This window comes from Thamnophis sirtalis, unplaced genomic scaffold (assembly GCF_051295495.1).
Source record: "Thamnophis sirtalis isolate CommonGarterSnake01/CBP01778 unplaced genomic scaffold, rThaSir2_p1.2 scaffold_4, whole genome shotgun sequence".
Taxonomy (NCBI): Eukaryota; Metazoa; Chordata; class Lepidosauria; order Squamata; family Natricidae; genus Thamnophis; species Thamnophis sirtalis.
The window spans coordinates 56,748,651-56,774,536 of NW_028261384.1; the positions used below are offsets into that span (position 1 = coordinate 56,748,651).

The 25,886-nt window shown below is 41.5% G+C and overlaps 1 protein-coding gene across 3 annotated transcripts in view; it reads left to right on the forward strand.

The window, feature by feature from the left end:
* The window catches only part of SLC6A20 (solute carrier family 6 member 20), a 63,603-nt gene that overhangs the window by 13,430 nt on the left and 24,287 nt on the right, over window positions 1-25,886 (forward strand). The window contains exons 4-5 of one of the 3 annotated variants that reach the window (XM_087712966.1): window positions 523-750; window positions 9,434-9,544. In XM_087712966.1, the coding sequence (XP_087569092.1) occupies window positions 523-750; window positions 9,434-9,544 (339 nt within the window). The remainder of the gene's footprint in view (window positions 1-522; window positions 751-9,433; window positions 9,545-25,886) is intronic. The other 2 variants (XM_087712967.1, XM_087712968.1) reach the window with 2 other exon arrangements.

Sequence of the window (25,886 nt, forward strand, 5' to 3'; positions counted from 1 at the left end):
AATAGGAGCAGCTCTCCAATTTGTCATATAGTTTTCTGTTGCTTATTAATTATAGATATAATTATACATAGATTCCCAAGATTTGATAGTAAATTATTGTCAAGATTCTTACACTTTACATAGCTAGGATCTGGCTCCCAGGAACAACATGGGTACATAAGAATCTTTATTGTAAACAAGAATGAAGCAAACCAAGCAGCAGATTGCTTACTTCCAGTGTGAATGTTCAAATGCTTCTTCTAAAGGTAGTGGTTCAAACCCATAGCATTTTCTTTATGCCCTTTTAATTAATTTGCTCTGTACAATACTTCCTGCTCTTGAAATTGTTAAGTATTTGCAATACTATCAGTTCTGGCCTGAAAATTGTCATTGGTGATTTCTCACATTGGGGATTAAACCCAGTGCACGAGCTTTACCACATACCCATCTTCCCCATATCTTGTACTGCAGCCTTTTTATTTGGATTGTCTGACAATATTGGGAATAATCAATATGGGTTTAATGTGTGATTCATCCTTGAAGGATCCTTTGCCATGGGCAAGCTGTCCACTGAATATTAACCACACAAACTATGAGGAAGAATGTGAGAAAGCAACACCCACTCAGTACTTTTGGTACAGGAAAACCCTTAATATTTCTCCATCCATTGAGGAAAGTGGAAGCATCCAATGGGAACAAGCAGCTTGTCTCATTCTGGCATGGCTAGTGGTCTATCTCTGTATTCTGCGTGGAACAGAATATACTGGCAAGGTAAGAAATGAACTGGGGTTGAACATACTGGCATTTTATAAATATAATGGAAGCCAAGAAAAACAATCCTGAAAATCTTTTAAAATAATTTGGGATTTAATTTTGCCAGGCAATTATAGTTAGTTGTACCATGTTTTCCTGAAAATAAGACCCTGCAACCTAGCAGCTCATCAGCTGTTCGCTTCTGAGATGTCCCACTGCTGCTGCCTCTTGAAGCAGGACTCTGCAAGATTTGTTGTGCCATTGCACACACGAACTGCACCACCGCCACAAGGTTTGACATACTGGCAAAGCTGGCTGGTACAGAAAGAAAAAAAGAGATAAATAGAAATGACAGAGAGAATGGGTTGAGAGAAAGAAAAGAGAGAGAGAGAGCGGGGGGGAGAGAAAGAAAGAAAGAGAAAGAAACAAAGAGTGAGAGGAAAAAGAGAGAAAAACAAATGAGAAGGAGAATTGGGAGAGAGAAAGGAAAGAAGAGAGGTGGGGAGGGAGAGAAATGAGAAAGAGAAAAAGGGAGAAAAGGAAAATGGGGAGAGAGAAAGGAAAGGAAGAGAAATAAAGAAAAGAGAGAGGGTGAGGAAAAAGAAAGAAACAGAAATGTGAGAGAAAATGTGGAGAGAAAAAGGAAAGGAGAGAGAGAGGAAAAAGAAAGGGAGAGGACAGAGAGAAATAGAAATGAGAGGGAGAATGGGGAGAGAGAAAGGAAAGAGGGAGGGAGGGAAATGAGGGAGAGAAAAAGAGAGAATGGGGAGAAGGGAAAGAAAAAGGAGAAAGAGAGGGGGAAAAGAGAGAAACCGAAAAGTGAGAGAATGGGGAGTGAGAAAGGAAAGGGAAAAAGAAAGAAAAGAAAAAGAAAGAGTGGGAGAGGACAGAGAGAGAGAAACAGAAATGAGAGGGAGAATGGGAAGAGAGAAAGAAAAGAGAGGGAGGAAGGGAGAGAAATGAGAGAGAAAGAGAAAATGCGTACAGAGAAAGGAAGAAAAGAGAGGGGGAGGGAGAGGAAAAAGAGAGAAACTGAAATGGGAGAGAATGGGGAGAGAGATAGGAAAGAGAGAAAAAGAGTGGGAGAAGACAGAGAGAAACATAAATGAGAAGGAGAATGGGGACAGAGAAAGGAAAAAACGATAGGGAGGGAGCGAGAGAAATGAGAGAGAGAAAAGGGGAGAAAGAGAGAGAAATGAGAAATTGAGAGAGGATGAAAGAGAGGAAAGTGAGAGAGAAACAGAAATGAGAGGGAGGGAGGGAAAGAGAGATCTATTTCCCACACACAGGAAAGCCACAATTGCAAACCCTAAACTCACACACAAGGAAACCACAATGTTCATGTTTGGTACAACAATCAATTTATTCAAATTCATTAATTTATTCAAATTAACCAATTTATTCAAACTCAACAATTTATTCCAATTTGGTAGTCATGTCATTATCTTCCACAACATCATCAAAACTCTCCACATCCTGAATTCCAGTCTATGTTTCTTGTGAGCCCATTTTATTCAAAACTCATGCTTAGCAATAGCAGTCTCCTTAAAAGAGTACCTCCTGTCCATGTAGCCTACTATTATTGGATTTGCAACACAGGCATTACTTATTTTCTCCCACACATTCTTGACCCAATTTGTTAAATTCTGGGCAAAGAATGGAGTCGAGGCCAGAATGATCTTCAGTCAAACTCGTTTATTACCTCAAGTGGTAACAAAGCTCAATAGCTTGGCTGACAGTACTCCTTTTATAGAAGGCTATCAGCCAGTCAACCAATCAGAATAAAGTATTTTCCCGCCTCAACAGGGGACTTGAGAGAGAACTTCAAATACTTATTTTCAATATGTAACACCCCTCCCCACTAAGACAGAATATTGCATATTTAATTTTATGCTTTTAGTATGTGTAATCTTGTAGATAGGCAGGATAGTAGTGCATCCACTCCAATCTATGCAGTCCAGTCATTTCAGCATTTGAAGTAGGTGGGTTGGTGGCTGTTGCTTCAGAAACCAGGCTCATTCATGCCAGTGCCTCTTTTGCTGACCATACCGTTCTCTCTGCCTGTCCATTGCTGACAGGATGGAATGGTGCAACCAGGGCATGACAGATACCATGACCCACCAGAAACAGTTCAAATTGGTTTGACATGAGCTGTGGCCCATGTCTGACACTAGTATGTTTGGCAGTTCATGGGATGCAAAACATTTTTGGAATGTCTTGATCACAGCATCTGAGGTGGTTGTTGTCATTAGCACAACCTCCACCCACTTAGAGTATACATCTACAACCACCATAAATGTCTGTCCCTGAAAGGGGTCCACAAAGTCAATATGGATTCTTGACCAGGGTGTTTTGGGTGCTTCCCATTCATGTGCAGGAGTGGATGGGGTGCTGGTCTTGACTATTGGCAAAGCTGATGACATGACCCATTCAGCAATGGTTTTGCCCATGTTGGGCCATCAGACATAGCTACAGGTGAGTTCCTTCATTCTTACAATACCTGGGTGGCCTACAGCATCTGTGGCACTATGACTCTATTTCCCCAAAGTAAACAACACCTTTCAGCTGACAGTTCATGTTGCCTAGTGTGGAAGGGCAGAAGCTCTGCATTGACTGGTCCCTTTGGTCACCCCCTCTACACCCAGTTAAGCACTTGGGCGATTACCTGGTCTTTGTGGGAGGGTCCAGTGACCTCTGCCACTATAATGAGGCTGGATAGCAAGTTGTCAAGGACAGAGTCTGCTTGGGTCGGGTCTTCTATAATGGTCAGAAGCAGGCATTGGCTGAGGCTGTCAGCATGGCTCAGGTTCTTACCCAGTTGATGTATGAGATGGTAGTTGTGTGCTGCTACAAAAATTGTCCAGTGCCTCATGCAAAGGGACAAAACATGAGGCATCTGTCAATTCCCAGCAAGTAGGCCCAGTAGTGGTTTATGGTCCATCATAAGGTTGAAGCGTCTGCCGTACAGATATTTGTGGAAGCATTTGACTCCTGTGACCGCAGCCAAGACTTCCTTGTCTAACTGGCTGTAGTTTCAATCACCCAATGACAAAGTTCGTAAAAAGAATGCAATTGGAGAGTCTGTCCCATTCAGGAATCAGTGGCTCAGGACTGCTCCCATGCCAAGTGGGGAAGTGTCGCAGGTGAGAACTAAGGGAAGGTTCTCATTGTATTGTACTGTTAGAGGATAATAGGTCCTTGACAGCTGAGAATGCAGTGGCTTCTTTTTGGCCCCAGGACCAATATGTCTTTTTGTCTACCAGTTGATGAAGATGCTCAGCTACTAAAGCCTTGTGTGGCAAAAAAATACTGTAAAAGTTTAGGAGCCCCAAGAATGCTTGAGTTTAATTTTGTTCTGGGGTGTTGGAGCTTCCTAGATGGCTTGGACCTTTGCCTTTGTGGTGTGTAACACTGAGACATCAATAAGGTATCTGAGGAACTCTACCTGTTGGACAGAAATCTTGCATTTTTCTTTCTTCCACTTCCTGGAACCAGTTGACTACCACACGTAGACAGTTGAGGAGTTGTGTGTCATCGGCAACTGACACTAAAACATCACCAAAGTATGGCACAATGCCTGGAATGCCTTGTAATAGGCACTCCATTAGGCTCTGGAATAGTCCTGATGCCACACTCACCCCTAACTGCAGCCGGTGACACTTAAAGGCTTCCCAATGTGTTACGATTGTTTGTGCTTCGATTGTTGCATCATCAACGGGTAGTTGTTGGTAAACTTGGGCCAGGTCCATTTTAGAGAAGACCTTCCCTTCACTCAGAGAATGCAGATGATGTTAATGATTGGCACCGGGTATGCGTTTTGCTGCACCGCCTTGTTTTAAGTGCATTTATAGTCTGTGCAGATATGGACAGAGCCATCCAGTTTTATGAGAGTCACATTGGAGTCTCCCATTTTGCATGGTTGACTAGTTCCAGGATTTCCTGGGTGATGAGCTTGTCCAGTTTCTCATCCACCTTTGAGCGTAATGCAAATGGTACTCGTCACAGCTTAATGCGGATTGGAGCAATCTTGGGGTCAAGGTTAAAGGATATGGGTGTACCTGTATATGTGCCCAGGTCTCCTTCAAAAATGTCAACAAACTCCTAGGTCAAAGTCTCAATATCTGAATATCTGATGGAGTTGATGCCACTAACTCCCAGACCCAGGGAGGAGAACCAGTCTAGTCCCAATAGACTTGGTAGGGAGTCATCCACCATGATCAGTTGTAGGGGGCCCACAAAATTCTTGAATGCTATTTGGAAGGTTCCACTTCCGATGACAGGAATGCTGCTCCCTTGGTAGTCTCAGAGGTGAAGATGGCAATATTTCAGCTGTCTTTTAGAAATTTTTGGCATCAGTCTTTTTATGGTGCTTTAGGAGACAATGGTCATGGAAGATCCTGTGTCCACTTCCATGTGACAAGGGGAACCCTGAATCATGACAGTGACATGGATCTTCTTAACATAGGAAAGGCTGGCTTGCCCAATGGCTGTTTCTGCCTGGCAGATGCCCTTGGAGATGGTGACACAGCCTTTTCCATAATTGTGTTGTTTTTATTGTGATCTTTGGGGGGCAGATTGTCTTGTTGGTTGGATGGCATGACAAACTCTAGCCAAATGTCCCTTTTTCTCACACCTTTGGCACATTGTGTTCTTAAATTTATACGCGCTTGCGGGTGATTTTCGCCACAACCCACATATGCTGTTTGCTTTTTTTCTGTGGTCATGCTTTTCTCTTTGTGACATTTGGGCCAATGGTTGTTCTCGTCTTCATCCATTGATTCCTTATGGTCCACATTGTCATGGTGTACAGCAATTGCTGGTGGGCTGTTTGATTTCTGGATCTCAGCCGTTGACTTATTTAACATTTTGACTGCTTGTGCCTCATTGACTGCCATCTGTAGGGTGAGGTCTGTTCTTGCAAGGAGACGCCACTGTAACTTGACATTCCTCACTCCGCGAACCACTCTGTCCAAAGGAAGGTCATCTAAGTCTCTGAATTTGAAATACAGTGCTGCCTTCCAAAGAACTGCAATGTATTTGTTGATGAATTTGCCCTCTGCCTATTTGCAATGATGGAAAGTGTGCAGTGAGCAATTCATGAAGATTTGGGTGCGTAGTGATTCTGTAGCTTGTTCTGCAGTGTGACCCATGGTACTGACTGAAGGAGCAAAGGAGCGAGGAGAGCCCTGGCCATCTCGAAGCTGTCTGGGCCGCAGAAGCTTAGGAATAATGCCCTTTTCCTGTCATCCAAGATTTCTGTAAACTCATTGGCTTCAAGGAAACATTCGAAGTGAGCAATGTATGAGTTGTATGGAATAAACATCATTAGCGCAGCCATTTCCAACAGACTGTTGCAAGCTCCAGCAATCTGGGTCGATGAGCCTATGGTCAATGGAGCGGTGACAAAAGATGGATCGTCTCCGGTGACTTCAGCTCTTGAGTGGTTCAGTGATCAGCCCTTTTGCAGCATCAGTTTCCATTCAATCCCACCTTCATCACCAGTGTTAAGTTCTGGATGAAGAACAGAGTTGAGGCCAGAGTGATCTTCAGTCAAACCAGTTTATTAACTCAAGTGGTAACAAAGTTCAATAGCCTGGCTGACAGTACTCTCTTTATAGGAGGTTGTCAGCCAGTCAACCAATCAGAATAAATGATTTTCCCATCTCAACAGGGGACTTGAGTAAGAACTTCAACTACTCATTTTCAATACATAACACAATTCACAAGATTTGGCAGGCCAGGCTTCAAAAATTCCCTTGCTGGTTTCTTACCATTCGGTATTCATTGTATTTATTTTATTTGGCTGTGGAGATGATCCTTGAACAGCTTGTTAATAGCGATGTTCAGTGTCTGGAGATAGCCAGTCATTCCTGCAGATATCATAATTTGATCAATCCTGCATAGGGCAAGGCATTTTTTCATGTCCTTGGCAGGGTGAGTGCTGGCTGAGTCCCAGATCACCATGCCTCTTTGGCCACCTTGCACAACAAGTGGGATCATTAGCTCCACTCACTTCCTGATAGCTGCTTGGGTGAACCAGACCTTTTCAGTTTCAAGGACATAAATCCATGAAACCCTTTCAATTTTGTCTTTCTTTTTCTTGCTTATTATTAGCGGTGTGACTTTGGTTGCATTCATATGAAAAGCCAATGTGCACATCACACATGTACTTTCATATCCCATTGAAGGGATATAAATTGATGTAGCACCCCTCTGGTCAATAGTTGTTTGAGCTCCTTGGCCAATAAACACTGCTGTTTTGTCCATGGCGATCATGTTCAATAGCTGGTATTTGGAAAAGTCAATGACATCAGTGAGCGACTTGAATGCAAGTGCCCATTTGACAAGTTCACCATCTTCCAGCTTGAATGGTGAGGTGGAACTTCTCACTAAAGGAAGCTATCCAGTCAGTGTTGAGAGGCTTTGAATTGTTCCTGGGTAATTTCCAACTGTGGTGCCATTGCAAGGGCAAATGGTTAAATAACAGTCCTACATACAACTAAAGCCTTTGCTCTTCTGTCAGCAATCCATTCAGAGATGCTGTCTTCAAGTTCAGGAAATAATGGCTGCCGACCTGATCCACACTTGCGCTTCTTACCATTCTTGTACCTGTTCATGAGGTTATCATACTCTACTCTCCATTTTCGGACCATATGGAGATCCAACATCATCTTTTTGCAGAAAGCTGCCAGATTCTCGCTCTGAGAATCTTCCATGATTCCTTTCTTGAATTCCATGGAGTAGCTTTTTCTTTTTAAACTCATCTTGTCTGGGGATCAAAATAAAAGTCATTTTAGATAATTAAATCCATTAATCCAAAACCCTGGGGTGTAGTAGTTGGGATTTGGCATTGTGGTTTCCCTGTGTGTGGGAAATGGGTTTTTCCTCCCTCCATCCCTCCATTTCTGTTTCATTTTCTTTTTCCTATCCCTCATTCTCTCCCCCATCATTTCCTCATTTTTCTCATTTTCTCTCTTTTTCTCTCTCATTTCCCTCCCTCCCTCTCGCTCTTTCCTTTCCTTTCTCCCCATTCTCTCTCATTTCTGTTTATTTCTCTTTCCCCTCTCATTCTCACTCTCTCTTTCACTCTCTTTGTTTTATTTTATTTTATTTCTCTCTCCCCATTCTTCCTCTCATTTTTTCACTCAGCTGCAGGAGTAAATGGGCGCAAGGTGCAAGGCATGTTGCTAGGCCTGCTGCTCTTTTTGCAGTGGCCATTAGGGTGACAGCCTGACAGGAGGTGCATAGTGGCTACCGTGATGTTGTGGGAGTGGCCATTAACAGTAGGTAGGGGCATGTAGGGCAAGCATTGAGGAGGCCCAGCAATGTGCGTCACTGGACCTCCTGCCTCTTTTGCAACTGCAAAAGCAGCCACAGTTGCTAGAGGTGGCAGGAGGCAAGGAGTTAGGCGCAAGGCACATCACTAGGCCTGTCACTCTTTTTGCGGCAGCCATTATCAGTAGCTTTACAGAAGTGTGGGGTGGGGTGCGTGTGGGGTGCCTGGGGCATGTTCTCACCTTGTGTTTTTTTAGGTGGCAAGCAACCAGAGGAAATGGCAGGGACTGGCTGCATATGCACTTATATACTTGGTGGGGTTATGTCCGGGAGGATTAGTTTAATGCATGCATTCAAAGCCCAATTAGGCTTATTATAAGGGGAGGGCTTATTTTCAGGGAAACTCAGTATGAGTAAAGACAATTAGTGTGGTGACTTTTTAACAGAGAAATAGGCTCTGAGCTCTGTGAATTTCTCTTATCACAAAAGTATGTATAGTTGAAATGAAATAGGCAGTGATGCATGTGCATGATTGTACATATGCGCAGGTACATGAAAAAAAATCTGAACTGAACTGGGACAACATTAAACATTTCATAGAAAGATTTGAAAACTTGCCCTACTAGATGATATTTAAATTACTATTAGAATATTACAATTTTTAGCCAACTACAGATAGTCCTCAACATAACTATTTGTTTAGTGACCTTTCGAAGCCACAACAGCACTGAAAAAAGTGACTTATGTTCATTTTTTAGTTACCATTGCAGTATCCCCAAGTCACATGATCAAAAGTGGAATGCTTTGCAACTGGCATGTATTTATGACAGTTGAGTGTCCTGGGGTTCTGTCATTACCTTTTGTGACCTTCTGACAAGCAAAGTCAATGGGGAAGCCAGATTCACTTAACAATTGTGTTACTAATTTAACTGCTGTTATTCACTGAATTGTGGCAAGAAAGGTAATAAAATTGGGCAAAATTCACTTAACAATAGTCTTGGTTAGCAATGGAACTTTGGGGCTCAATTGTAAGTCAGGAATTACATATATAAGATTATTAAAGCTGGTAATTTATTTATTTTTCATAAGAAAGCAGAGCTTAAATTATGGTCATTCCAAATAGTACTAGATAACATTGAAGGTCATCGCTAAAAGTTCATTAATGGTTTACATATATTCACCATTTGAAATTTAATCTAAATGCTAAATATGCTAAATAATAGCATAATAATGCTTGTTGTTGTTGTTAGTCACAAAGTCATGTCCGACCCATTGCAACCCCATGGATAATCTTCCTCCAAGCTAATAATGCTAAAGAATGCAAAATAATAATATTCTTGAAACTCATTCAGAACTTAAAATAAAGATATTAATTCTCGGCTATAGAAATATTTGCACTTCTAACAAATGTAACTTTTTTTTGCAGGTTGTTTATGTAACAGCTATATTACCTTATATAGTTCTTATCATATATTTGATCAGAGTCTTAACACTTCATGGAGCTACGAATGGACTGCGATATATGTTCACTCCAAAGGTACATTTAAAATAGAACACTAGTTATTGGCTTGCTGAAGGTACGGTCAATATTGCACAATTATCCATTCTCAACCTGTAGAGCATCTGTTGAAGTAATCAAAATGGTACCAAAATCATGCAGTTGAAGCTTCCCCTTCTTTTGCATGCATTGGATATGCAACACCTTTAAAAAGGACAGAATTTTGAAAACTTTTTAAAAAACATTCCCCATTAAAATGCCCCAATATAAAAGATGCCATGATGCTATCAAGTTGCCATAATTATATACATTTTTAATAATTTTATTGTTGTTAGCTGCCCAGAGTAACCTAATAGTAAATAAATTTAATAAATACATGGATAAATAGTAATATTCATTTTCATACTGAGAAGCTGTCCTGATTATTAATAATTGTATAGCATAAGTGGGCAGTCATTTAATAATTGGGAATCAAGATTTAGATGAGGATTGAAGAATGCAGAATAAGAAGGGCTAGGGTTTTGGAGAGACCTCGGATTATTGTGCCTTATAAAATAAAAATCCCTATTTTCATGCTTTTGTACTATAGTTCTATAATACAAATAATATCAACGTTTGACCATAATGGTGCCCAAAATTTCCATCATGTCATGATGGCTATGTACAGGCCCCAACATGATTACACCCAATTTTACAACTTAATTTTCAGTGGTCGTTAAACAAATGCCATATTGTCAAGCAAATGCAGTGGTCATTAAGTGAACTCCACAGTCACTAGATGAGTCAATACATTCCTATGGATATTTTCTGGTGGCAATTGGCAAAGTCATAAATTGTAATCATGTCATCTGGAATGCTGCAACCAGCTGTAAAAGAAAACTGGTTACTAAATGCCCAAATACAGTCAAGTGATCATGGATGTCAGACGTGGGTTCCTAACGGTTTGGACCAGTTCAATTGAACCAGCAGTGGTTTGGCAGCCTGGGTTGCTGCCGGTTCCCGCATGCTGAACTGGCAACGACCCAGGTCTGCCATGCCCTGAAACTGGTTCTCCTGGTGGCACCATAGGCGCTGCCATCTTGCTTCTTGCTTTTGCGCATCCGCAGAACAATTTTTATTACACTGGCTGGCCATACCCTGAACTGGCCCACTTTAACGCTCACCCTGCCTCGCCTTCGCCATGTGCATCCACAGAACTGCCTCCTCCTGCCTACACACAGATGAAGCATTTGCACTAGCCTAGCTCCCCTTCCCACCAGCCAGCATCTCCCAAAGTTGCCAGCATTGCAGCCCACCCTTGGAGTTCCAAGCGGCAGTGGGAGTGAGCTCTCAGCACTTTTTCCACTAGTGGGAAAAATGCTGAGGGGGATCCTCATTCACTTTTTGCCTGGTCAGCTGGGAGGGTAGCTGGGAAAGCAGCGGGTGAGCAGCTAGGATTGTTACCATAGGTGGCGGTAAGGGTAGTGGGTTTTTGGAGAGATTTTCCCTCCCCCTCAAGAGAGCCCATGTGGGGAAAGAGGAGGCAGGCTGGTTTGAACGCAGATGGGCGGTTTGTGGCCGGTGCCTCCTTTGCTCATTGGGGTATTCCCTTCGCTCTTGGTGGTGGGGGCTGCTTTATCACGGCAAATGGAGCTAGAGGCCCAAGCTCCGTTTGCCCAAAGGACCAGAGCGGAAAGGTGCATCTGGCCTGGAGATGGCCTGGCTGGGGGCCTGGGGGCCCACATACAATTTCCCACCTGCTGTTGGCTGCCCTGCTCTCTCCCAGCAGTTCTCCAGCCTGCCATAGCCCTGCCTTCCCTGCTCCTGGAAGACATGGCCTCTTTGCAGCTGGCTGGGGAGGGCATTGGCAAGGGAAGAGGCTTACAAACTTGTGGGATCATGGAGCTATTAGTCTGAGGTTTTTATGGCTCCCTGGATGGTGAAATAAAAACCCTGCCCAAGAATCCTGCACTGTGGATCTTAATCACTCCAAGATGGAGTGCTTCTTTGGGTCATTTAGAGTGAGGGGACCCATAAAAAAGCAAAAAGCCCAGAGCAGGGGAGGAACATGGGGTGCTGCCTCCAGTGCCACCTCCAGTGTGGAAGGGGCACCCCAAGAGGCCCTTTCCTCTGGGAGGCTGGCCTGACCTCACCACCGAAGAGCTCCGGAGCCACCCAGCCAGCCCTCAGCTTTAGGCAGATGGCTGGGGGGACTTTGAAAAACTCTTTATGGTGAGGGGGGAAGCAACCCACCTCTGGTCGACACTCTTTCACCGAAAAGCTGAAATGAAGGCACCACTCTGCTTTCGGCATGGGATATAAGCTAAGAAGCCCAGGTCTTAAAGGAGATGGCTCAAAAGCAAGGCAAGTAAGCCTGGTTGGGGTAGACGGGGTGGGAAGCAGAGCGGCCAGAGAGGAGGCGAAGCTTCTCTGCTAAAAAAGGTCAGCAGCAGCGGCATAAACCAGCTGCAAGAAAACATATATATTGTTGGAGGGAAATGTTGGCATGGTGCAAGTACACGCATGGTCTCTTGCTTGCTTACACAGGTGTTTTCTCCTCGAGACTGTTGTCTGGAATCCCCTGGGTTTGAAGACCCCCCCCCATCAGGCAGATTTCGGGGGCTTCCTTATAAGGTGGCTTATACTTCATGTGAAGCTTTCATGGGGTCTGGCACAGAATGCTACGTGTGAGTTTTATAGCATCTTTTATGCCTTTGTGTTCTAAAGGTAAAGGTTCCCCTAGCGCATAGGTTCCCAACTCTAGGGGTGGTGCTCATCTCCATTTTCAAAGTCCCCCCGACCCCTGCCTGAAGCTGAGGGATGGCTGGGTGGCTCTGGAGATCTTTGGTGGTGAGGCCAGACCAGCCTCCCCAAGGAAGGGGCCTCTTGGGGTGCCCAGATGCCACCAGAGGTGGCACACCATATTCCACCCCTGCTCTGGGCTCTTCCTTACCTGCAGTTCTATGGGCTTCCTCACTCTAAATGGCCCATAAAAGCACCATGTCTGGAGTGATTAAGACCTGCAATGCAGGATTCTTGAACAGGTTTTGAATTTCACCAAAACAAGAGGTTGTCTCCCTGGCGACAGGCACAACTGGAGCCACACGGGCCATTCCGGGAGCCCCAAAGCCTGGGCTCAAAGGCATGCGCCCAGGCTAGAAGAGCGCTCGCAACCAACCGCCCGTCATCAGGGAGACTGCCAGCAGGTGGGCCGCGCTTGGCTGAGCAGGCTAGTTGTGAGACTTCAGGCCTGGAGTGGACCACCATGGCCGCCCCACTGAGAGGAGTACTTGCCTCCAAAGGCAGAAGGGAGCAGCAGGTGCTCCTAGGAAGCATTGCCATCACCGGATGCCCACCGCCCTACAACCATGCACCACAGTGCGCTTTAGCTACTGGATGGAGCCCAGCAACTTCTGCGAGGCAAATATGCATCCCCCCCCCAATGCCCAGCACCTTCCACTTGCACCCGCAGTGCCTGCTGTTCTATGCCACCATGCACCTGCTCTCCCCTTTTGGAGGCAATGGAGGTAAGTGTTCCTCCCACCAGCAGCACCTAGAGGTACCACAGCTCAATAAAGCAGCCCCCATCACTAAGGGCGAAGGGGAGTACTCCAACAAGCAAAGGACATGCTGGCCGCAAACCAGAGATGGGTTCCTCCTGCTATGGTATGGTACACCAGAAGAGGCGGTGAAAATCTGGTGGACCGGACCGGACTGGACCAGCTGAAATGGTAGTTCTCCCATCAGAAGCTTCATCAGAAGTTTTTTAAAAAAGCCTTTTTTCCCTGCTGGTTCAGGCAAGGGAAAAAAAGCCTTTAAAAAGTAAAAGAGAGCGAGAGAGAGAGAAGAGGAAGGGAGGGAGGGAAGGGAGAAAGAAAAAGAAAGAAAAGAAAAGAAAAGAAAAGAAAAGAAAAGAAAGAAAGAAAGAAAGAAAGAAAGAAAGAAAGAAAGAGGAAGGTGTTAGAATGAAATTCACTTTTCAGCCGGGAGATTAAGCAAAGGAGAAATGACTCTCCAAACTGAGAATGCCTGGCTGTAGAGTTGAAGTCCACAAGTCTTAATGCTGCAAACTTTGGAGACCCCTGCTTTAAATTGAAAAGCTGCTCGGAAGGAGGTTTGCAAAGTGACATTCAGCAGTTTGTTTCTGGGTCAGCTGAACAACTAACAGGATAAAAGGAAGGATTCTTACTTGGGTCTATGTTTTTGAAGTTTTGGGGTTTCTGCAATATGGGCTTTGTGTTTGGATGATTCCCTGCTTGTGTGAATGTAGCCAAGCTTTCTATAGGCTCATTATCTCATTATCTTTATCTGGCAGGAATGTGGAATGAGCCTCAGGCAGGTTTCTTTGTTAGCAGCTTGATTTTTTCTTTTCTGGAAGCCTTATGAGTAATATTTTATTTGGAGGGGGGTTGCTTCCCACAGAGGGAAGGGAGAAATAAATAAATAAATAAATAAATAAATAAATAAAGACAGCACAGCAATTTAGGGCTAGAAGGCTACTCGGAGGTCATCTAGTCCAACCCCTGCTGCAGCAGGAAACCTTACATTGTCTGGATTATTTTGGTGTCTCTAACAGAGAGGAAAATTACCAGAAAGGAGAAGGAGTTTACTAAGACAAGGCTGCCATGAAGAGGAAGGCAGATAATCCTTGACTTATGACTACGATTTTGCCCAAAATTTTGGTTGCTAAGCAAGAGCGTTGTTAAGTGAGCTTCATCATATTTTACAAGTTGATTACTCCCACCCAGTCACATGACCACCAAGCCATGCCCCCAAATAGGCCACACCCACAGAATAGGTAGTAAAAGTTTTGAAACCCACCCCTGCCACAAACTGCCCGCCCATGTTCAAGCCAGTTTGCCTCCTCTATCCCCGCACAGGGTCCCTGATCTCTGTCAAAACTGGCTTCTTTCCTGCCCTTCTGCAGCATCTGTCTGCACCCAGAGGCTGCTGGAGGTTGCTCTTGCTCTCAGGCAACAGTTCTGCCTCCCCTTCCTCAAGCCCAGCAAGGAAACTTGCTCCTCCCACCAGATCCACCGAAGGAAGGATAGGGAGAGCTGGGCTCAGCCAAGCTGCTCAGCCAAGCTGCTCTCCCCAAGCTAGAAAAAGCAGTTAATGACAGAAACTGCCACGCTCCCTGGCGCGAGCGAGAAAATAAAGCTTTTTTTCTCAGGCAGTTTGAGATGGAGTTTAAAACTAACCCAGAAGTGGTGGCAGCCTGGTGCTTGCTACTTCTTCTGGCTCGGGGAGAGGGACCTCAGCCGAGTCAGGCTCTCTCTCTCTCTCTTTCCTTGGGTAGATCTGGTGGGAGGAGCTTCTTTGTTAGGCTTGAGGAGGGGAGGAGTTGAAGCTGTTGCCTGAGGGTGAAAGCAACCTCTGGCTGCCTCTGGGTTAGGGTGGAGCCAACTTGAGTCTCCCTCTCTCAGTCTCCTTGTCTGGACAGGGGTGAAGAAGAGCCGCCACCCTACTCCTCTTGGGTTCCTGCCCAGCTCTCTCTCTCTTCTCTCTCCCTTTCGCCTCCCCACACTTGCTTATCCATCCCAGAGAACTCAGCCTCCTTCTAACCCAGCTGCCTTCCTTGCTGGCCTCGTTCCTGAGTGAACTCTTCCACCCTCGGCTGTTGTGAAGAAGAAGCAACTCTGGCTGTGCCATGCCCACTTTATTCTCTTTGAGAGCCACTTTGCACCTTGTTTGGTACATCAAAAGCAAGATAGTAGTAATCACTGTAGCTAAAAGATTGAATTTATGATAAAAACTATAAAAAGGGATCTTTTGGGAAGATTTCTTATAATTCAAGGTTTGATTTATGGACAAGAAGTTACCTTAGCAAACATGTATGCACCTAAGAGAGTTTTACAAAGAAATAGAAGTCAAAAAAGGTTATGTGATAATGGCAGGTAATTATGATGGTGGATAGTGGAATTGACAAATCCAATCCATCAAAAGCGGAAATAAAGTATAATAATACAGATTTAAGAAAATGTATTAATAAAAATAGACTGACATGTCTGGAGAGAACTACATGGTAATTAAAAGAGTTATGTTTTTCTGGTAGACATAAAAAAATTACAAGAATAGACTATATATTTGTAACACTGGAAATATAATCTAAAATAATGAGAACAGAGATAAAATTAATTAAAATATCTGATCATGCAATGGTAACTATGGATATGGAAACAGATTGTGATTATAAACAGGCAAGTAGATGGAGAATGGATTTGAGAATTTTTAAAAATAAAGAGTTTTTAGAAAAAATGGAAAGGGAATCAAAAAAAATATTGACTATAAATGAAGAGGGAGATAGTAATATAGGTGTAATATGGGATGCAATGAAAGTAGTGCGAGGTTTAGGGATAAAATACTCTTACAATATGAAAAACAAAAAAATATAAAGTGTTTGGAGGTGGAAATTAGGGAACTAGAGAGTAAATATATAGAAAGTAGAGAGAATAGGATTATGTTAGAACCATCAGCTAAAAGAAAGAGTTGCAAAATATTGAGATAGAACAGGTTCAGAAAACCTATTTTACTTAGATAGGGAATTTTATAAAAACAGTAATAAAAATTCTAGAATGCTGGCTAGAGCCACACAAGCTCAAAAGCAAAAAGCCTGATTGGAGTAATAAAGAACGACAAGGAGGGAAGATGTTATATGATGAGAAATAAACTATTAATATTTCAGAAGTTCTTTGAAAAGCTATAAAAGGCTTGGAAATCCAATTGACACCAAGATGTGTAACTATAAAGGAGGATAATTACTATAAGTTGAAAAAACAAATAGAAACAGATCTGGAAAAATGGAGAAACTTACAATTATCACTAATGGGAAGAATAGTAGTAATAAAGATAATTATATTACCAAGAATTTTGTTTCTATTTCAAACAATACCAATAAAGCTAGAGAAAAGATATCTTGAAAATATCAATAAAATAGTGTGGAAATATAAATGGCAAGGGAAAAAAGCAAGAATTAATATAAAAATGATGCAAGACTCAAGAACCCGAGGTGGGTATATATTACCAATTGGGAATTATATTATCAGGTGTCAGCTTTAACTTGGATGAAAGAACAGATTTTATTGAAAAATACAAGATTATTGACTTTGGAGGGACAAGACTTACAACTAGGCTGGCACGCATTTTTGTGGTATGATAAAAATAAGATACATGGTTATTTTCAGAGACATTATGTAAGAAATGGATTAACAGTGTGGGAAAAAGTGAAAGAAAAACACTATTTAAAAATACCAGTGTGGCTTTCAACAATAGAAGCGTTGACACATCCGAATATTAGTAGTATGAGAAATATTATTAGAATTATTATTATCAGAAAGGGGAAAATTAAAACAAAAACAGGAACTAGAAGAACAAGGGATTGATATATGTTAGTTCTCACAATTGCAAATACAATCAAGATATGAAAAAGATAAGAGAGTATGGTTTTAATTTGGGAAGCTCAGAGCTGGATAAGATACTCATGGAAACAGAAGAAGAAATGATCAAGAAATTATACAACTATCTATTAAGAATCAGATTGGAAGAAGAGGTTAATGAAACAATGATAGCATGGGCAAAAAAAATTGGTTATACGATTGAGCTAGAAAAATGGCAACCATTATGGAAAAGGAATTATAAATTAACTATGTCATCAGCGTATAAATAACACTTGTATAAAATGTTTTATACATGGCACATGCCACCAGAAAGATTAGCAAAGATATTTAAAGGTAAATCAGAGAAATGTCAACAACTTCCAGCTTCATATTATCACATATGGTAGACATGTGCAGAAGCAAAGAATTATTGGATTAAAATAAGAACTTGGTTAAAAAAAAGTTACATCGAAGTATAGAGTTAAGACCAGAGATATTTTTATTGAGTATATTACCAGAGAAATATCATAAAGAAGATACATATTTGATCATACACATAACAATGGCAGTGAAAATTGTATTTGCATAAAATTGGAAAGCAGATAAGATCCCTTTGGAAGAGAGATAATAAAAAAAAAATCTTGGACTGTGCAGAAATGAATAAGTTAACTCTGAGAATAAAGGATAAAGAGGAATCGCTGTACTTCAAAACATGGGGAAGATTTTATGATTGGTTAGAGAAAAAATATGAATAAGAATATGGAAAAGAAAGCAAGAGAGAGAAATAGAAACTCAGATGATACACTATTAAATGAAAAGGGTGGGGGAAAACAGGGGGAAAATAGAGAAGCAGTAAAGTACTAATATATAAGTATACGTCCAAAGAATGAGACATCGGTAAAAACAGATTGGAAAATATAATGAGGAAAAGGGAATGTAAAATGTAAGGTGACCAGATGTCCCGCTTTTGGCAGGATAGTCACGCTTTTTCACAATTTTTCCTGTGTCCCACGACGTTTTTAAAAAGTCCCGATTTTCATGGGTGAGTGGACGAAAGGGCATCGGCAGTGCAGCCAGGACCCGCTGTGCGAGGGCAAAGGAAGAGCAGGGCGGGGCCTGAGGGAAGCCGGAGGGAGGGGGCTCGGGGGGAGGGGGAGCCAAGATGGCGGTGGCTGAGGAGGAGGAGGTCTTGCGGCCACCGCTGCCACTGCCACCGCCAAGGAATTGCAGGATGATAGTCGCTGTGCACCAGGAGGACAGCCTGCGGGGCTGGAGGCTGCGTGGCAGATACGCGCTGCTGAGCAGTAACAGGAGTTGCGGGGCGGGCTGGCCGAGCAGCCTCACGTACGCAGCTTGCCTTGCTGCCTGATGGAGGCTGCCCAGCTGCTGGCGCTGCTGCGCCTCTGCGCAAATTGCAGCAGGGATGGCCGCCGATTGCAGCCTGATTGCGCCAGGGGCTGCAATGGTGGGGACAGGCAGGGGGGATGGGACTTGGAGTCCTACGATCTTGGCGAGTGGGGATTCCTGCAATGGGATTTGGAGTCCGATGCCCCTGGTGATTGGGGGTTCCGCTGATTGGAAGAAAGTCCTTCTTTGCGTCAAGCGCTTTTCCCTCCCAACCGCACCCCTCTCGCATTCTTCTGCCCGCTGGACCAATGGGGGCCCGGGGTAGGCAGAGCCTGGTGAGCCTCCAGGGCCGAGAAATTGGAAGGAGCGAAGTTGTGAACGCTCCAAGGAGTGAGTAAAGTGCTGTGCTCGGATGAAGTAGCAGCACATGATTGGAGCGGGAAGAGGGGCTGAGTTGGGGCATTCTCGGCATCCCCCGGGTGGCTTCCCCATCTCCTCTCCTATGGGAAGGCGTGCATCATAATGTTGTAAGCCGCCCGGAGTTACCTGTGTGTGAGGTGGGCTGCCCTATGCATTTGTGTGTGTACGCTGGAGAGAGAGAGTGAAAAAGAGAGGGAGAAATAATTATATTAATTAGATAGATCATTGTTTCTCCACCTTGGAGACTTGAAAGTGTGTGGACTTCAACTCCCAGAATTCTGGTGTATTAGCATTAGATGTATTTAGGGCCTTTGATTGTGTGGAATGGCCTACATTAAAGATATTAATACAGAAGTTAGGTTTTTTGAGGGGGGGATTACACATGTGATAAATCAACTATATTCAGAGAATAAAGTGAGTATAGCCATAAGTGATGGTATTATAGAAACAGTAAGTTTAGAGATAGCTGATGTTGTGACGGCATGATGTGCAATCTTTGTGCTCTGAGATCGCAGTCAAATTTCTGCCGCTGGATGGTCCATTTGGACCTAAACCGGATGGTGATTGAGAAGGGCATCTCCTGCTGATCTCAGGGACACCGCAAAGTCCCTGAAAGATCCAGGAATAGCCTTTTTTCCGGCAACAGAAATGCAGTTAATGAAGCTGCTGAAGTTGGAACAGCTCCGGAACGGGAAGAAAGCGGAAAGAGAAAGTGTGTCAAATTGGTGCAGAAATTTTATTATTACAGGAAGAGACTATCCTAGAAAAAAAATTAAGTCGTTAAGATTGAAGACAGAAGACTGTAGGCAGCAAGATTGATCTGCATTGAATTTAGTGTGTTATCCAGTTTCTAATTTCTTTTTTTTTCACTGATGGAACTTTTGCAGGGGCTCCCTATTTTTTAAACTGAATGGATTGATTCTTTCTTCTTTTTTCACTTTTGCTTATACCTATAGATTAAAATTCTCCTTTTTTTATAATGCTTCAGTTGATTGATCGGATTGTTTTTGATCTCCATTTAAGGTTTTTCTTTTCTTTCTTAAGCTTGGAATATAAAGAAGAAAATAAAGATTATAAAGAGGGCTGTAACAACAGGAGGAAAAGCAGTTACACTACCACTTAGAGGCTGGATACATTGTTTTTTCTTCTTACTCTTTGATCACTTGAGATTCAAGGTTCTTTCAGCTTGTTTACTGACAGTGATAGTAGGAAGAGCTCAAGTTGTTTATACAGGTGCCTTTTGGAAGTTCTATCACTAGCTATTGGAGGGAAGACAACATTTTGACTTGAAAGATAATAAATGAACCTGTTTGAAGTTTATTAAAATAGCCTTGAACACTATAGTGGCAGTATCTGCAAAATTGAAAGGATAGCCCAGCAGGAAAAAGAAGCTGTAACATTGCAAATGATTATGTTTGAAATTCAAAATCTATTAGTTGTGACAGAGAGAATTGAAAAGAGATTGGAAAATATGGAATATAAAACAGAAAAATCTGATGGAGAAACTGAGGATATTTACCAAATGAAGAAAGTGGAGGATAGAGTTCAAAAGATGGAAGGAAAAAATGAGCAAAGAGATAAGAAAACTGTGGATACTGACAACAAAGTGAGCATGGTTTGGTAATGGCAAGAGCGGAATATGGAAAGGGGAGATGGATGGATTGGAACTCTACCCCAGACTTCAAAGCACAGAAGAAGAAAAGAGAGAAAAATTGACAAAGATAAGGAGAGAAATCTTGATAGAAGCACTAGCAATAACCAAAGATAAGCTGATGGAAAGAGCGGGTGTTGGGCTTCAAGCTTTTGTGAGATATGAAAGGAACAGCATGTTGCCAAGGGAGGTTTATACAAGATTTATTAAGAAAATAACTAGAATATTAATGCTACAAATGGCAAGAGATATAAGACTGTACTATTGCTGCAATGAAAATATATAATAAAAATTAAGCTAAATTTAGTTTACTAGTAGTATGTTTAAAATGAAGCGACAATAGCTAAAATAATGATTAATAATGCTAACAATACATATAGATATATCAGTTTGGTAATATGAAATTTTATATAAACAATATATGGAGATTATGAGAGGAGGTTTAAAAGCTTTATCTAGAATATGTTATAAAGATGTATTGTGATTGGATGATTTTAGGATGATTTAATGGAATGTTATCATATAATCCTATTCTAGATTTTGAATATTATATATAAAAGGACATAAAACAATTATAGTCAAATTAAGGTTGAGATATAATAATTGTGATATACATGAATATAGGTGAATTTAAAATATGTTATTTGATATGAAAAGCAGGTGGTGACTATGGAAGAGATGCATAGAAATACTGTAACCAACTGACACACTTTCTACAATTTGTAATGGAAGATGGGTTTTTTATTGTTATTTTTATGTTTGTTTGTCCTTGTTCAAAAACAAATACTATTTTTTTTTACAAAAAGAAACAGTAACTTTAAGCAGGGGAACAAAAAGAGGGTTACTCTTTATCCCCAGTTCTATTTACATTATTGATAGAGGTTTTGGCAAATGCAATTAAAGAAGATTCATTGATTGAAGAAATTAGAGTACAGAAGAAAACTAAAATAAATTTATTTGCAGATGATACATTATTAACATTTCAAAATCCTGTAGTTACTATAGAGAGAATATAATTACACTTTAATGAACTTGGAAAATATAGTGGATTACAAATAAACTGGGGAAAATCAGAAATGAAGTTATATAACCATACTAAACAAGAAGTGGAGATATTGAAAGAGAAATATAAATGAAAAATATTAGATAGTATTAAATATTTAGGTATTGACATCCCCCAAAATATTCCAGAGTTAAAGAAAATAAATTATGAAAAATTAAAGAAATATATAACAGATAAAATAGATAAATATGAGAAAGTAAAATTATCATGGTTTAGGAGACTTGTAATGATAAAAAATGAAAGTTTTACTAAAAATTAATTTTTTTTATGGATGATCCCAATTAAATTCTTGGAACAAGAAAGCAAATACAGAGGCTGCTGGAGGCTCTTTCAGCTGGAAGTATATTGTAACGGAGGTAAGAGAGCAAGAATAAATAAAGCATTATGATATGAACCATTAAAAAAGGGTAGGCTAGGTGCTCCAAATATTAGAAATTATTGGATAGCTAATCAATTAAAGGTGGTCCCAGATATTATAGTAGTAACTAGAGATTTAATATGGAGGGATATAGAGTTGAAAGAGTTCAGGGAAATACGGTAGGTGATCCTATAGAAACATATTGGTTTAAAAAGGATATTTAAAAAATTGTTACCTCCCCCCTTTGTTCAATTGTTGTCTCTTCAAATACATACATACACAAATGATTCTGCTCCATTGATGTCCAATAAAATTTAACTTGAGATTTTTGTAATGTGTTGCCTAAATGTACTTTTTATACGAAGTAGCATGACATATAAGAGCCAGTTTGTTGTAGTAGTTAATGCTGCGTACTGAAGCCAGACAGGTCCATTCCTGCCATTAGAATGGAGCCGGGTCCTGATTGGCTGACCATCTGACAGTAGGCTATAAAAGGGAACTGTCAGACGGAGGCAGTTAACTCTGTTACTGTTACTGTTGAGTCAAGACACAATGTCAGTTATATTGTTGCATTTGTGAATAAAGGTTATTGCAAAGATAACTGTTTGCCTGTTTGAGACACCCACACGTGTTCTGAGTGCTTAGTCACATTTTGCCAGACGGCCGCGAGGCACCCATTGCATTTTACTCAAGAACACTGGCTCCTGCAGAGCGTAACTATAGCCAGTTGGATAAAGAAGCCCTGGCTATATTTGCTGGTGTAAGAACATTTCACAATTATATTTACGGACGACATTTCCAAATTGTGACTGACCAGCAACCGCTGCTAGGAGTTCTAGCAGGAAACAAACAGATGTTGCAAGTTTTATCTCCATGATGTCAACTTGTAAAGCGTTGCCATGACTATTATCAGGTTGGCATTTGAGGGAGGATTCCATGCATACCTTCAGCCAGAGTTGGATCTCATATTTCTACAACCTAGTTCATGAATATGATCTATGACACATGACAGAAGGGAGAAGATAGAGGGGTAAAGTTCAAACACAATTAAGTGGAAGCCCGTTTTGGCTCCACAGGAGTACAGACCAGAATGTTGATCCTAATAAATGAATGGATTTCTTTTGAACTTTGTCAAAAGAAATGGATGATGAGGTGGACTGTGTTCCTCAGCGCTTATAACTACGAATTCTCTCTCCATCTTGTTTTTTGCTTCTGCACATGCGCAGAGCAATTTTTGTTGTACTGCACATCCATGCACTGCATGCATCAAGCATGCACATGGCACATCCCTGAGCATACCTGCAGAAGCAGCTGCCGGAACCCACCCCCGGTCTTAAGTCCCTTTGTTCTGTATTGTCATAAGTCTGAATAGTCACTGAACAAATTGTTATATGCCAAGGATTACCTGTAATACATATGACATAAAACTAGAATATAGTGAATACTGGGATGAATATTTAATTATTTATTATTTATTTTGCATATGGCATCTACAGAGGTCATGTAACCACTGATACAAACATTTTAGCTTATATAGAGCTATATATGTTAAGGGGACCAGACATCCTGCTTTCGGCAGGACAGTCCTGCTTTCCAATAATTTGTCCCGCATCCCATGGCATTTTAAAGTGCCGATTTTTGGCAAGTAAATTTTGGCAAGTAAATATATTGTTTGCTGGACATGGACTGCAGTCTTTGTACTCTGCAGAATGGCCGTGGAATCGTGAACGAAACCCCCTCCAGCTAATCACAAATGGAGACGAACGCTGCCCTATCAGTCAATGCTTGCTGGCTTTCCATTGGACTTGGAGGCATCACCGCAAAGCCTGGCATCCATCACGTGTTGATGACGAAGGTGGCCATGCACGTGGAACGTAAACACCGCACAACATTTCCAACTGCCTTTGTTTGCCAGACACAGACTGCAGTCTGCAGAGCAGCCGCACAATCGCGATTGAAACCCCCTCCAGCTAAACAGGTGCAGCAGGGCAGCAAAGTGACTAGGTTGAGGGCTTGTGGTGGCTCGGGCTTCCTGGAGCAACTATTTAGAGGGAACATTGTCCACAGCTGCCTTCACACAAGTTTAAGTGGGCTAAATTTGCCTCGTAGGGGGGGGGGGAGTGATTAGCTGAAACTAACTGAAAGTAAGTTCCATGTCTTTCTGACCCATGTGATTAATTCAGCCTCTGAGATAAACTTATTGTGTGAAAGCACCTGGCTTCCCTTCCTCTCCATCATCCGTGCTTCGATTAACACATAAAAGCCCACAAGGGGTGCTGGTGGGGGCTGGTGGTCGCGAACCAAGAACAAGCTAATTAAGCCAAGCGGCCTCTCCGCAACGAGGTAGAAAGCGAAGGCAGGAGGCTCACTGCCGCCGTTTCTGTCAAGGCTACCCATCTGAGGCTCGCATTGGCAAATCCAGGGCAGTGCGGGAGCGATCCTAACTTTTTTAACATTTTAAACTCAAATATAGTAAGGTGGTGTTAACATATCGCATGAACAGCAGGTTCGCGGCAGTATTATATGCCTGTGAATTGGAATACATGACATTAAGTTTAGAATTGTTTTATTTAGTTATGCAACTAAGTATATTTCCCACTGGTAATTTATAATGTCTTCTAGAGTCATCCCATAATAACTTTGAAAGATCAGTAATGAGTATGGGTTTATAGTTCTTCAAAATTGGGTGGATGGCCCTGAAGGCTTATAATTCATTAATGAGGAAATGAACTTAATCTTTGATCTTTAATCCTCCCTTCATTCAAAAGTTCAAAGCAATGAACTTTGAACTCCCTTCTAATTTTGTTTGTTTGTTTGTTTATTATACTTGTATGCCGCCCTCTGCAGCTACCACCCTGGAGGGTAGGTTGGAATGAAAGAAAGTTAATGGGGGTGCTAACAGAGGCTAGAGATTCTCAAATATTTGAAGGGATACAAGTAGTGTTACCTGAGGCTCTAAATGTAAACTTTTACTAAACCAGAGAATTATGAACAATAATTCTCAATGATTCTGAATTATGAACAATAATTCTCAACAATATGAAAAATGATATCAGAGAATGTTTTTAGATTCCTGTTTGGTTTTCATTAGGGACATAGTCTTTCAACAATGCCATGATTTTATCCTTTATTTTAGGTTATTCTTAGCTCAGGTTTTATGTGTTTTTAGCTTATTAATAATGATATGCTAAAATGCTATGCACACATTCATAGAAAATCATTAAAAATGATGTTTTCTTTATAGTGCTATTGTTTAATCACTACTTTTAAGCTTTCTTTGACAGAAATAATTATATTGATTGATTGAAGGCTAAGAAATGGATAACATATCCAATATACAGAGTTTTATTTTTTGGCCCTAAAAATATTGTCATTGAGGATGACAGTCTAGTAGAAATTTCTTCATCATTGCTATTGGCCTCAGGTAGCAAATAATTAAACATGGTTTTTAGTGTACTTAGTTAGCCATCTGCTTTTTAATATTACATGGTATCAGTTTCAAGAATGCATGCATTCCTGAAAACCTGTAACCAACTTGTTGAAGGGCCTATGAAATATTTTCTAGTTTAATGTAGAATAAGTATTCTTAATAAAAGAAAAAGTCATTTTTATTTAATCAATTGCATTCCATTTTATAATCACATTAATTAACTAAACTAGAAATAAATCTATGTTTTGCTAGTGTTTTAAAATTAAAAAAACTTACATTTTGTTGCTATTATTTTAATCAGAGTTTTGCCAAGTGAAATTATATAATGGTTCCTCATGTCTCTGTAATTTTCTAAGTTTCACCCAGAAGTACCACAGAATCTGGCATTTTCAGCAGAATGATGCGGATGCTAATAAAACATCCTGATTTTTTGGTGAAAGGATGGAAGGAGGAAGGAAGGGAAGGGGAAGGGAGATCTAAAGAGCAGAAAGACAGAAGGTAAGGCAAGAGGAAGGAAGGAAGGAGAAAGAATGGAAAGGAAGGCTAGAAGGAAGAAAGAGGGAGAGAGGGAAGGAAGGAAGGTGAAAGGAGGAAGGAAGGAAGGGGTACTTCCACTTGTAGGCCTAGGACTGAATGCAGGAGGAGTCTCTCCATAGGATCAGCTGCTCCTCTGATCATGATCTATGAAAATGTTACTGCCTGCCTGATGCAAATTTAGACAGATGGTGCTTTGGGCTGCCCCTCAAATTCCCCAATT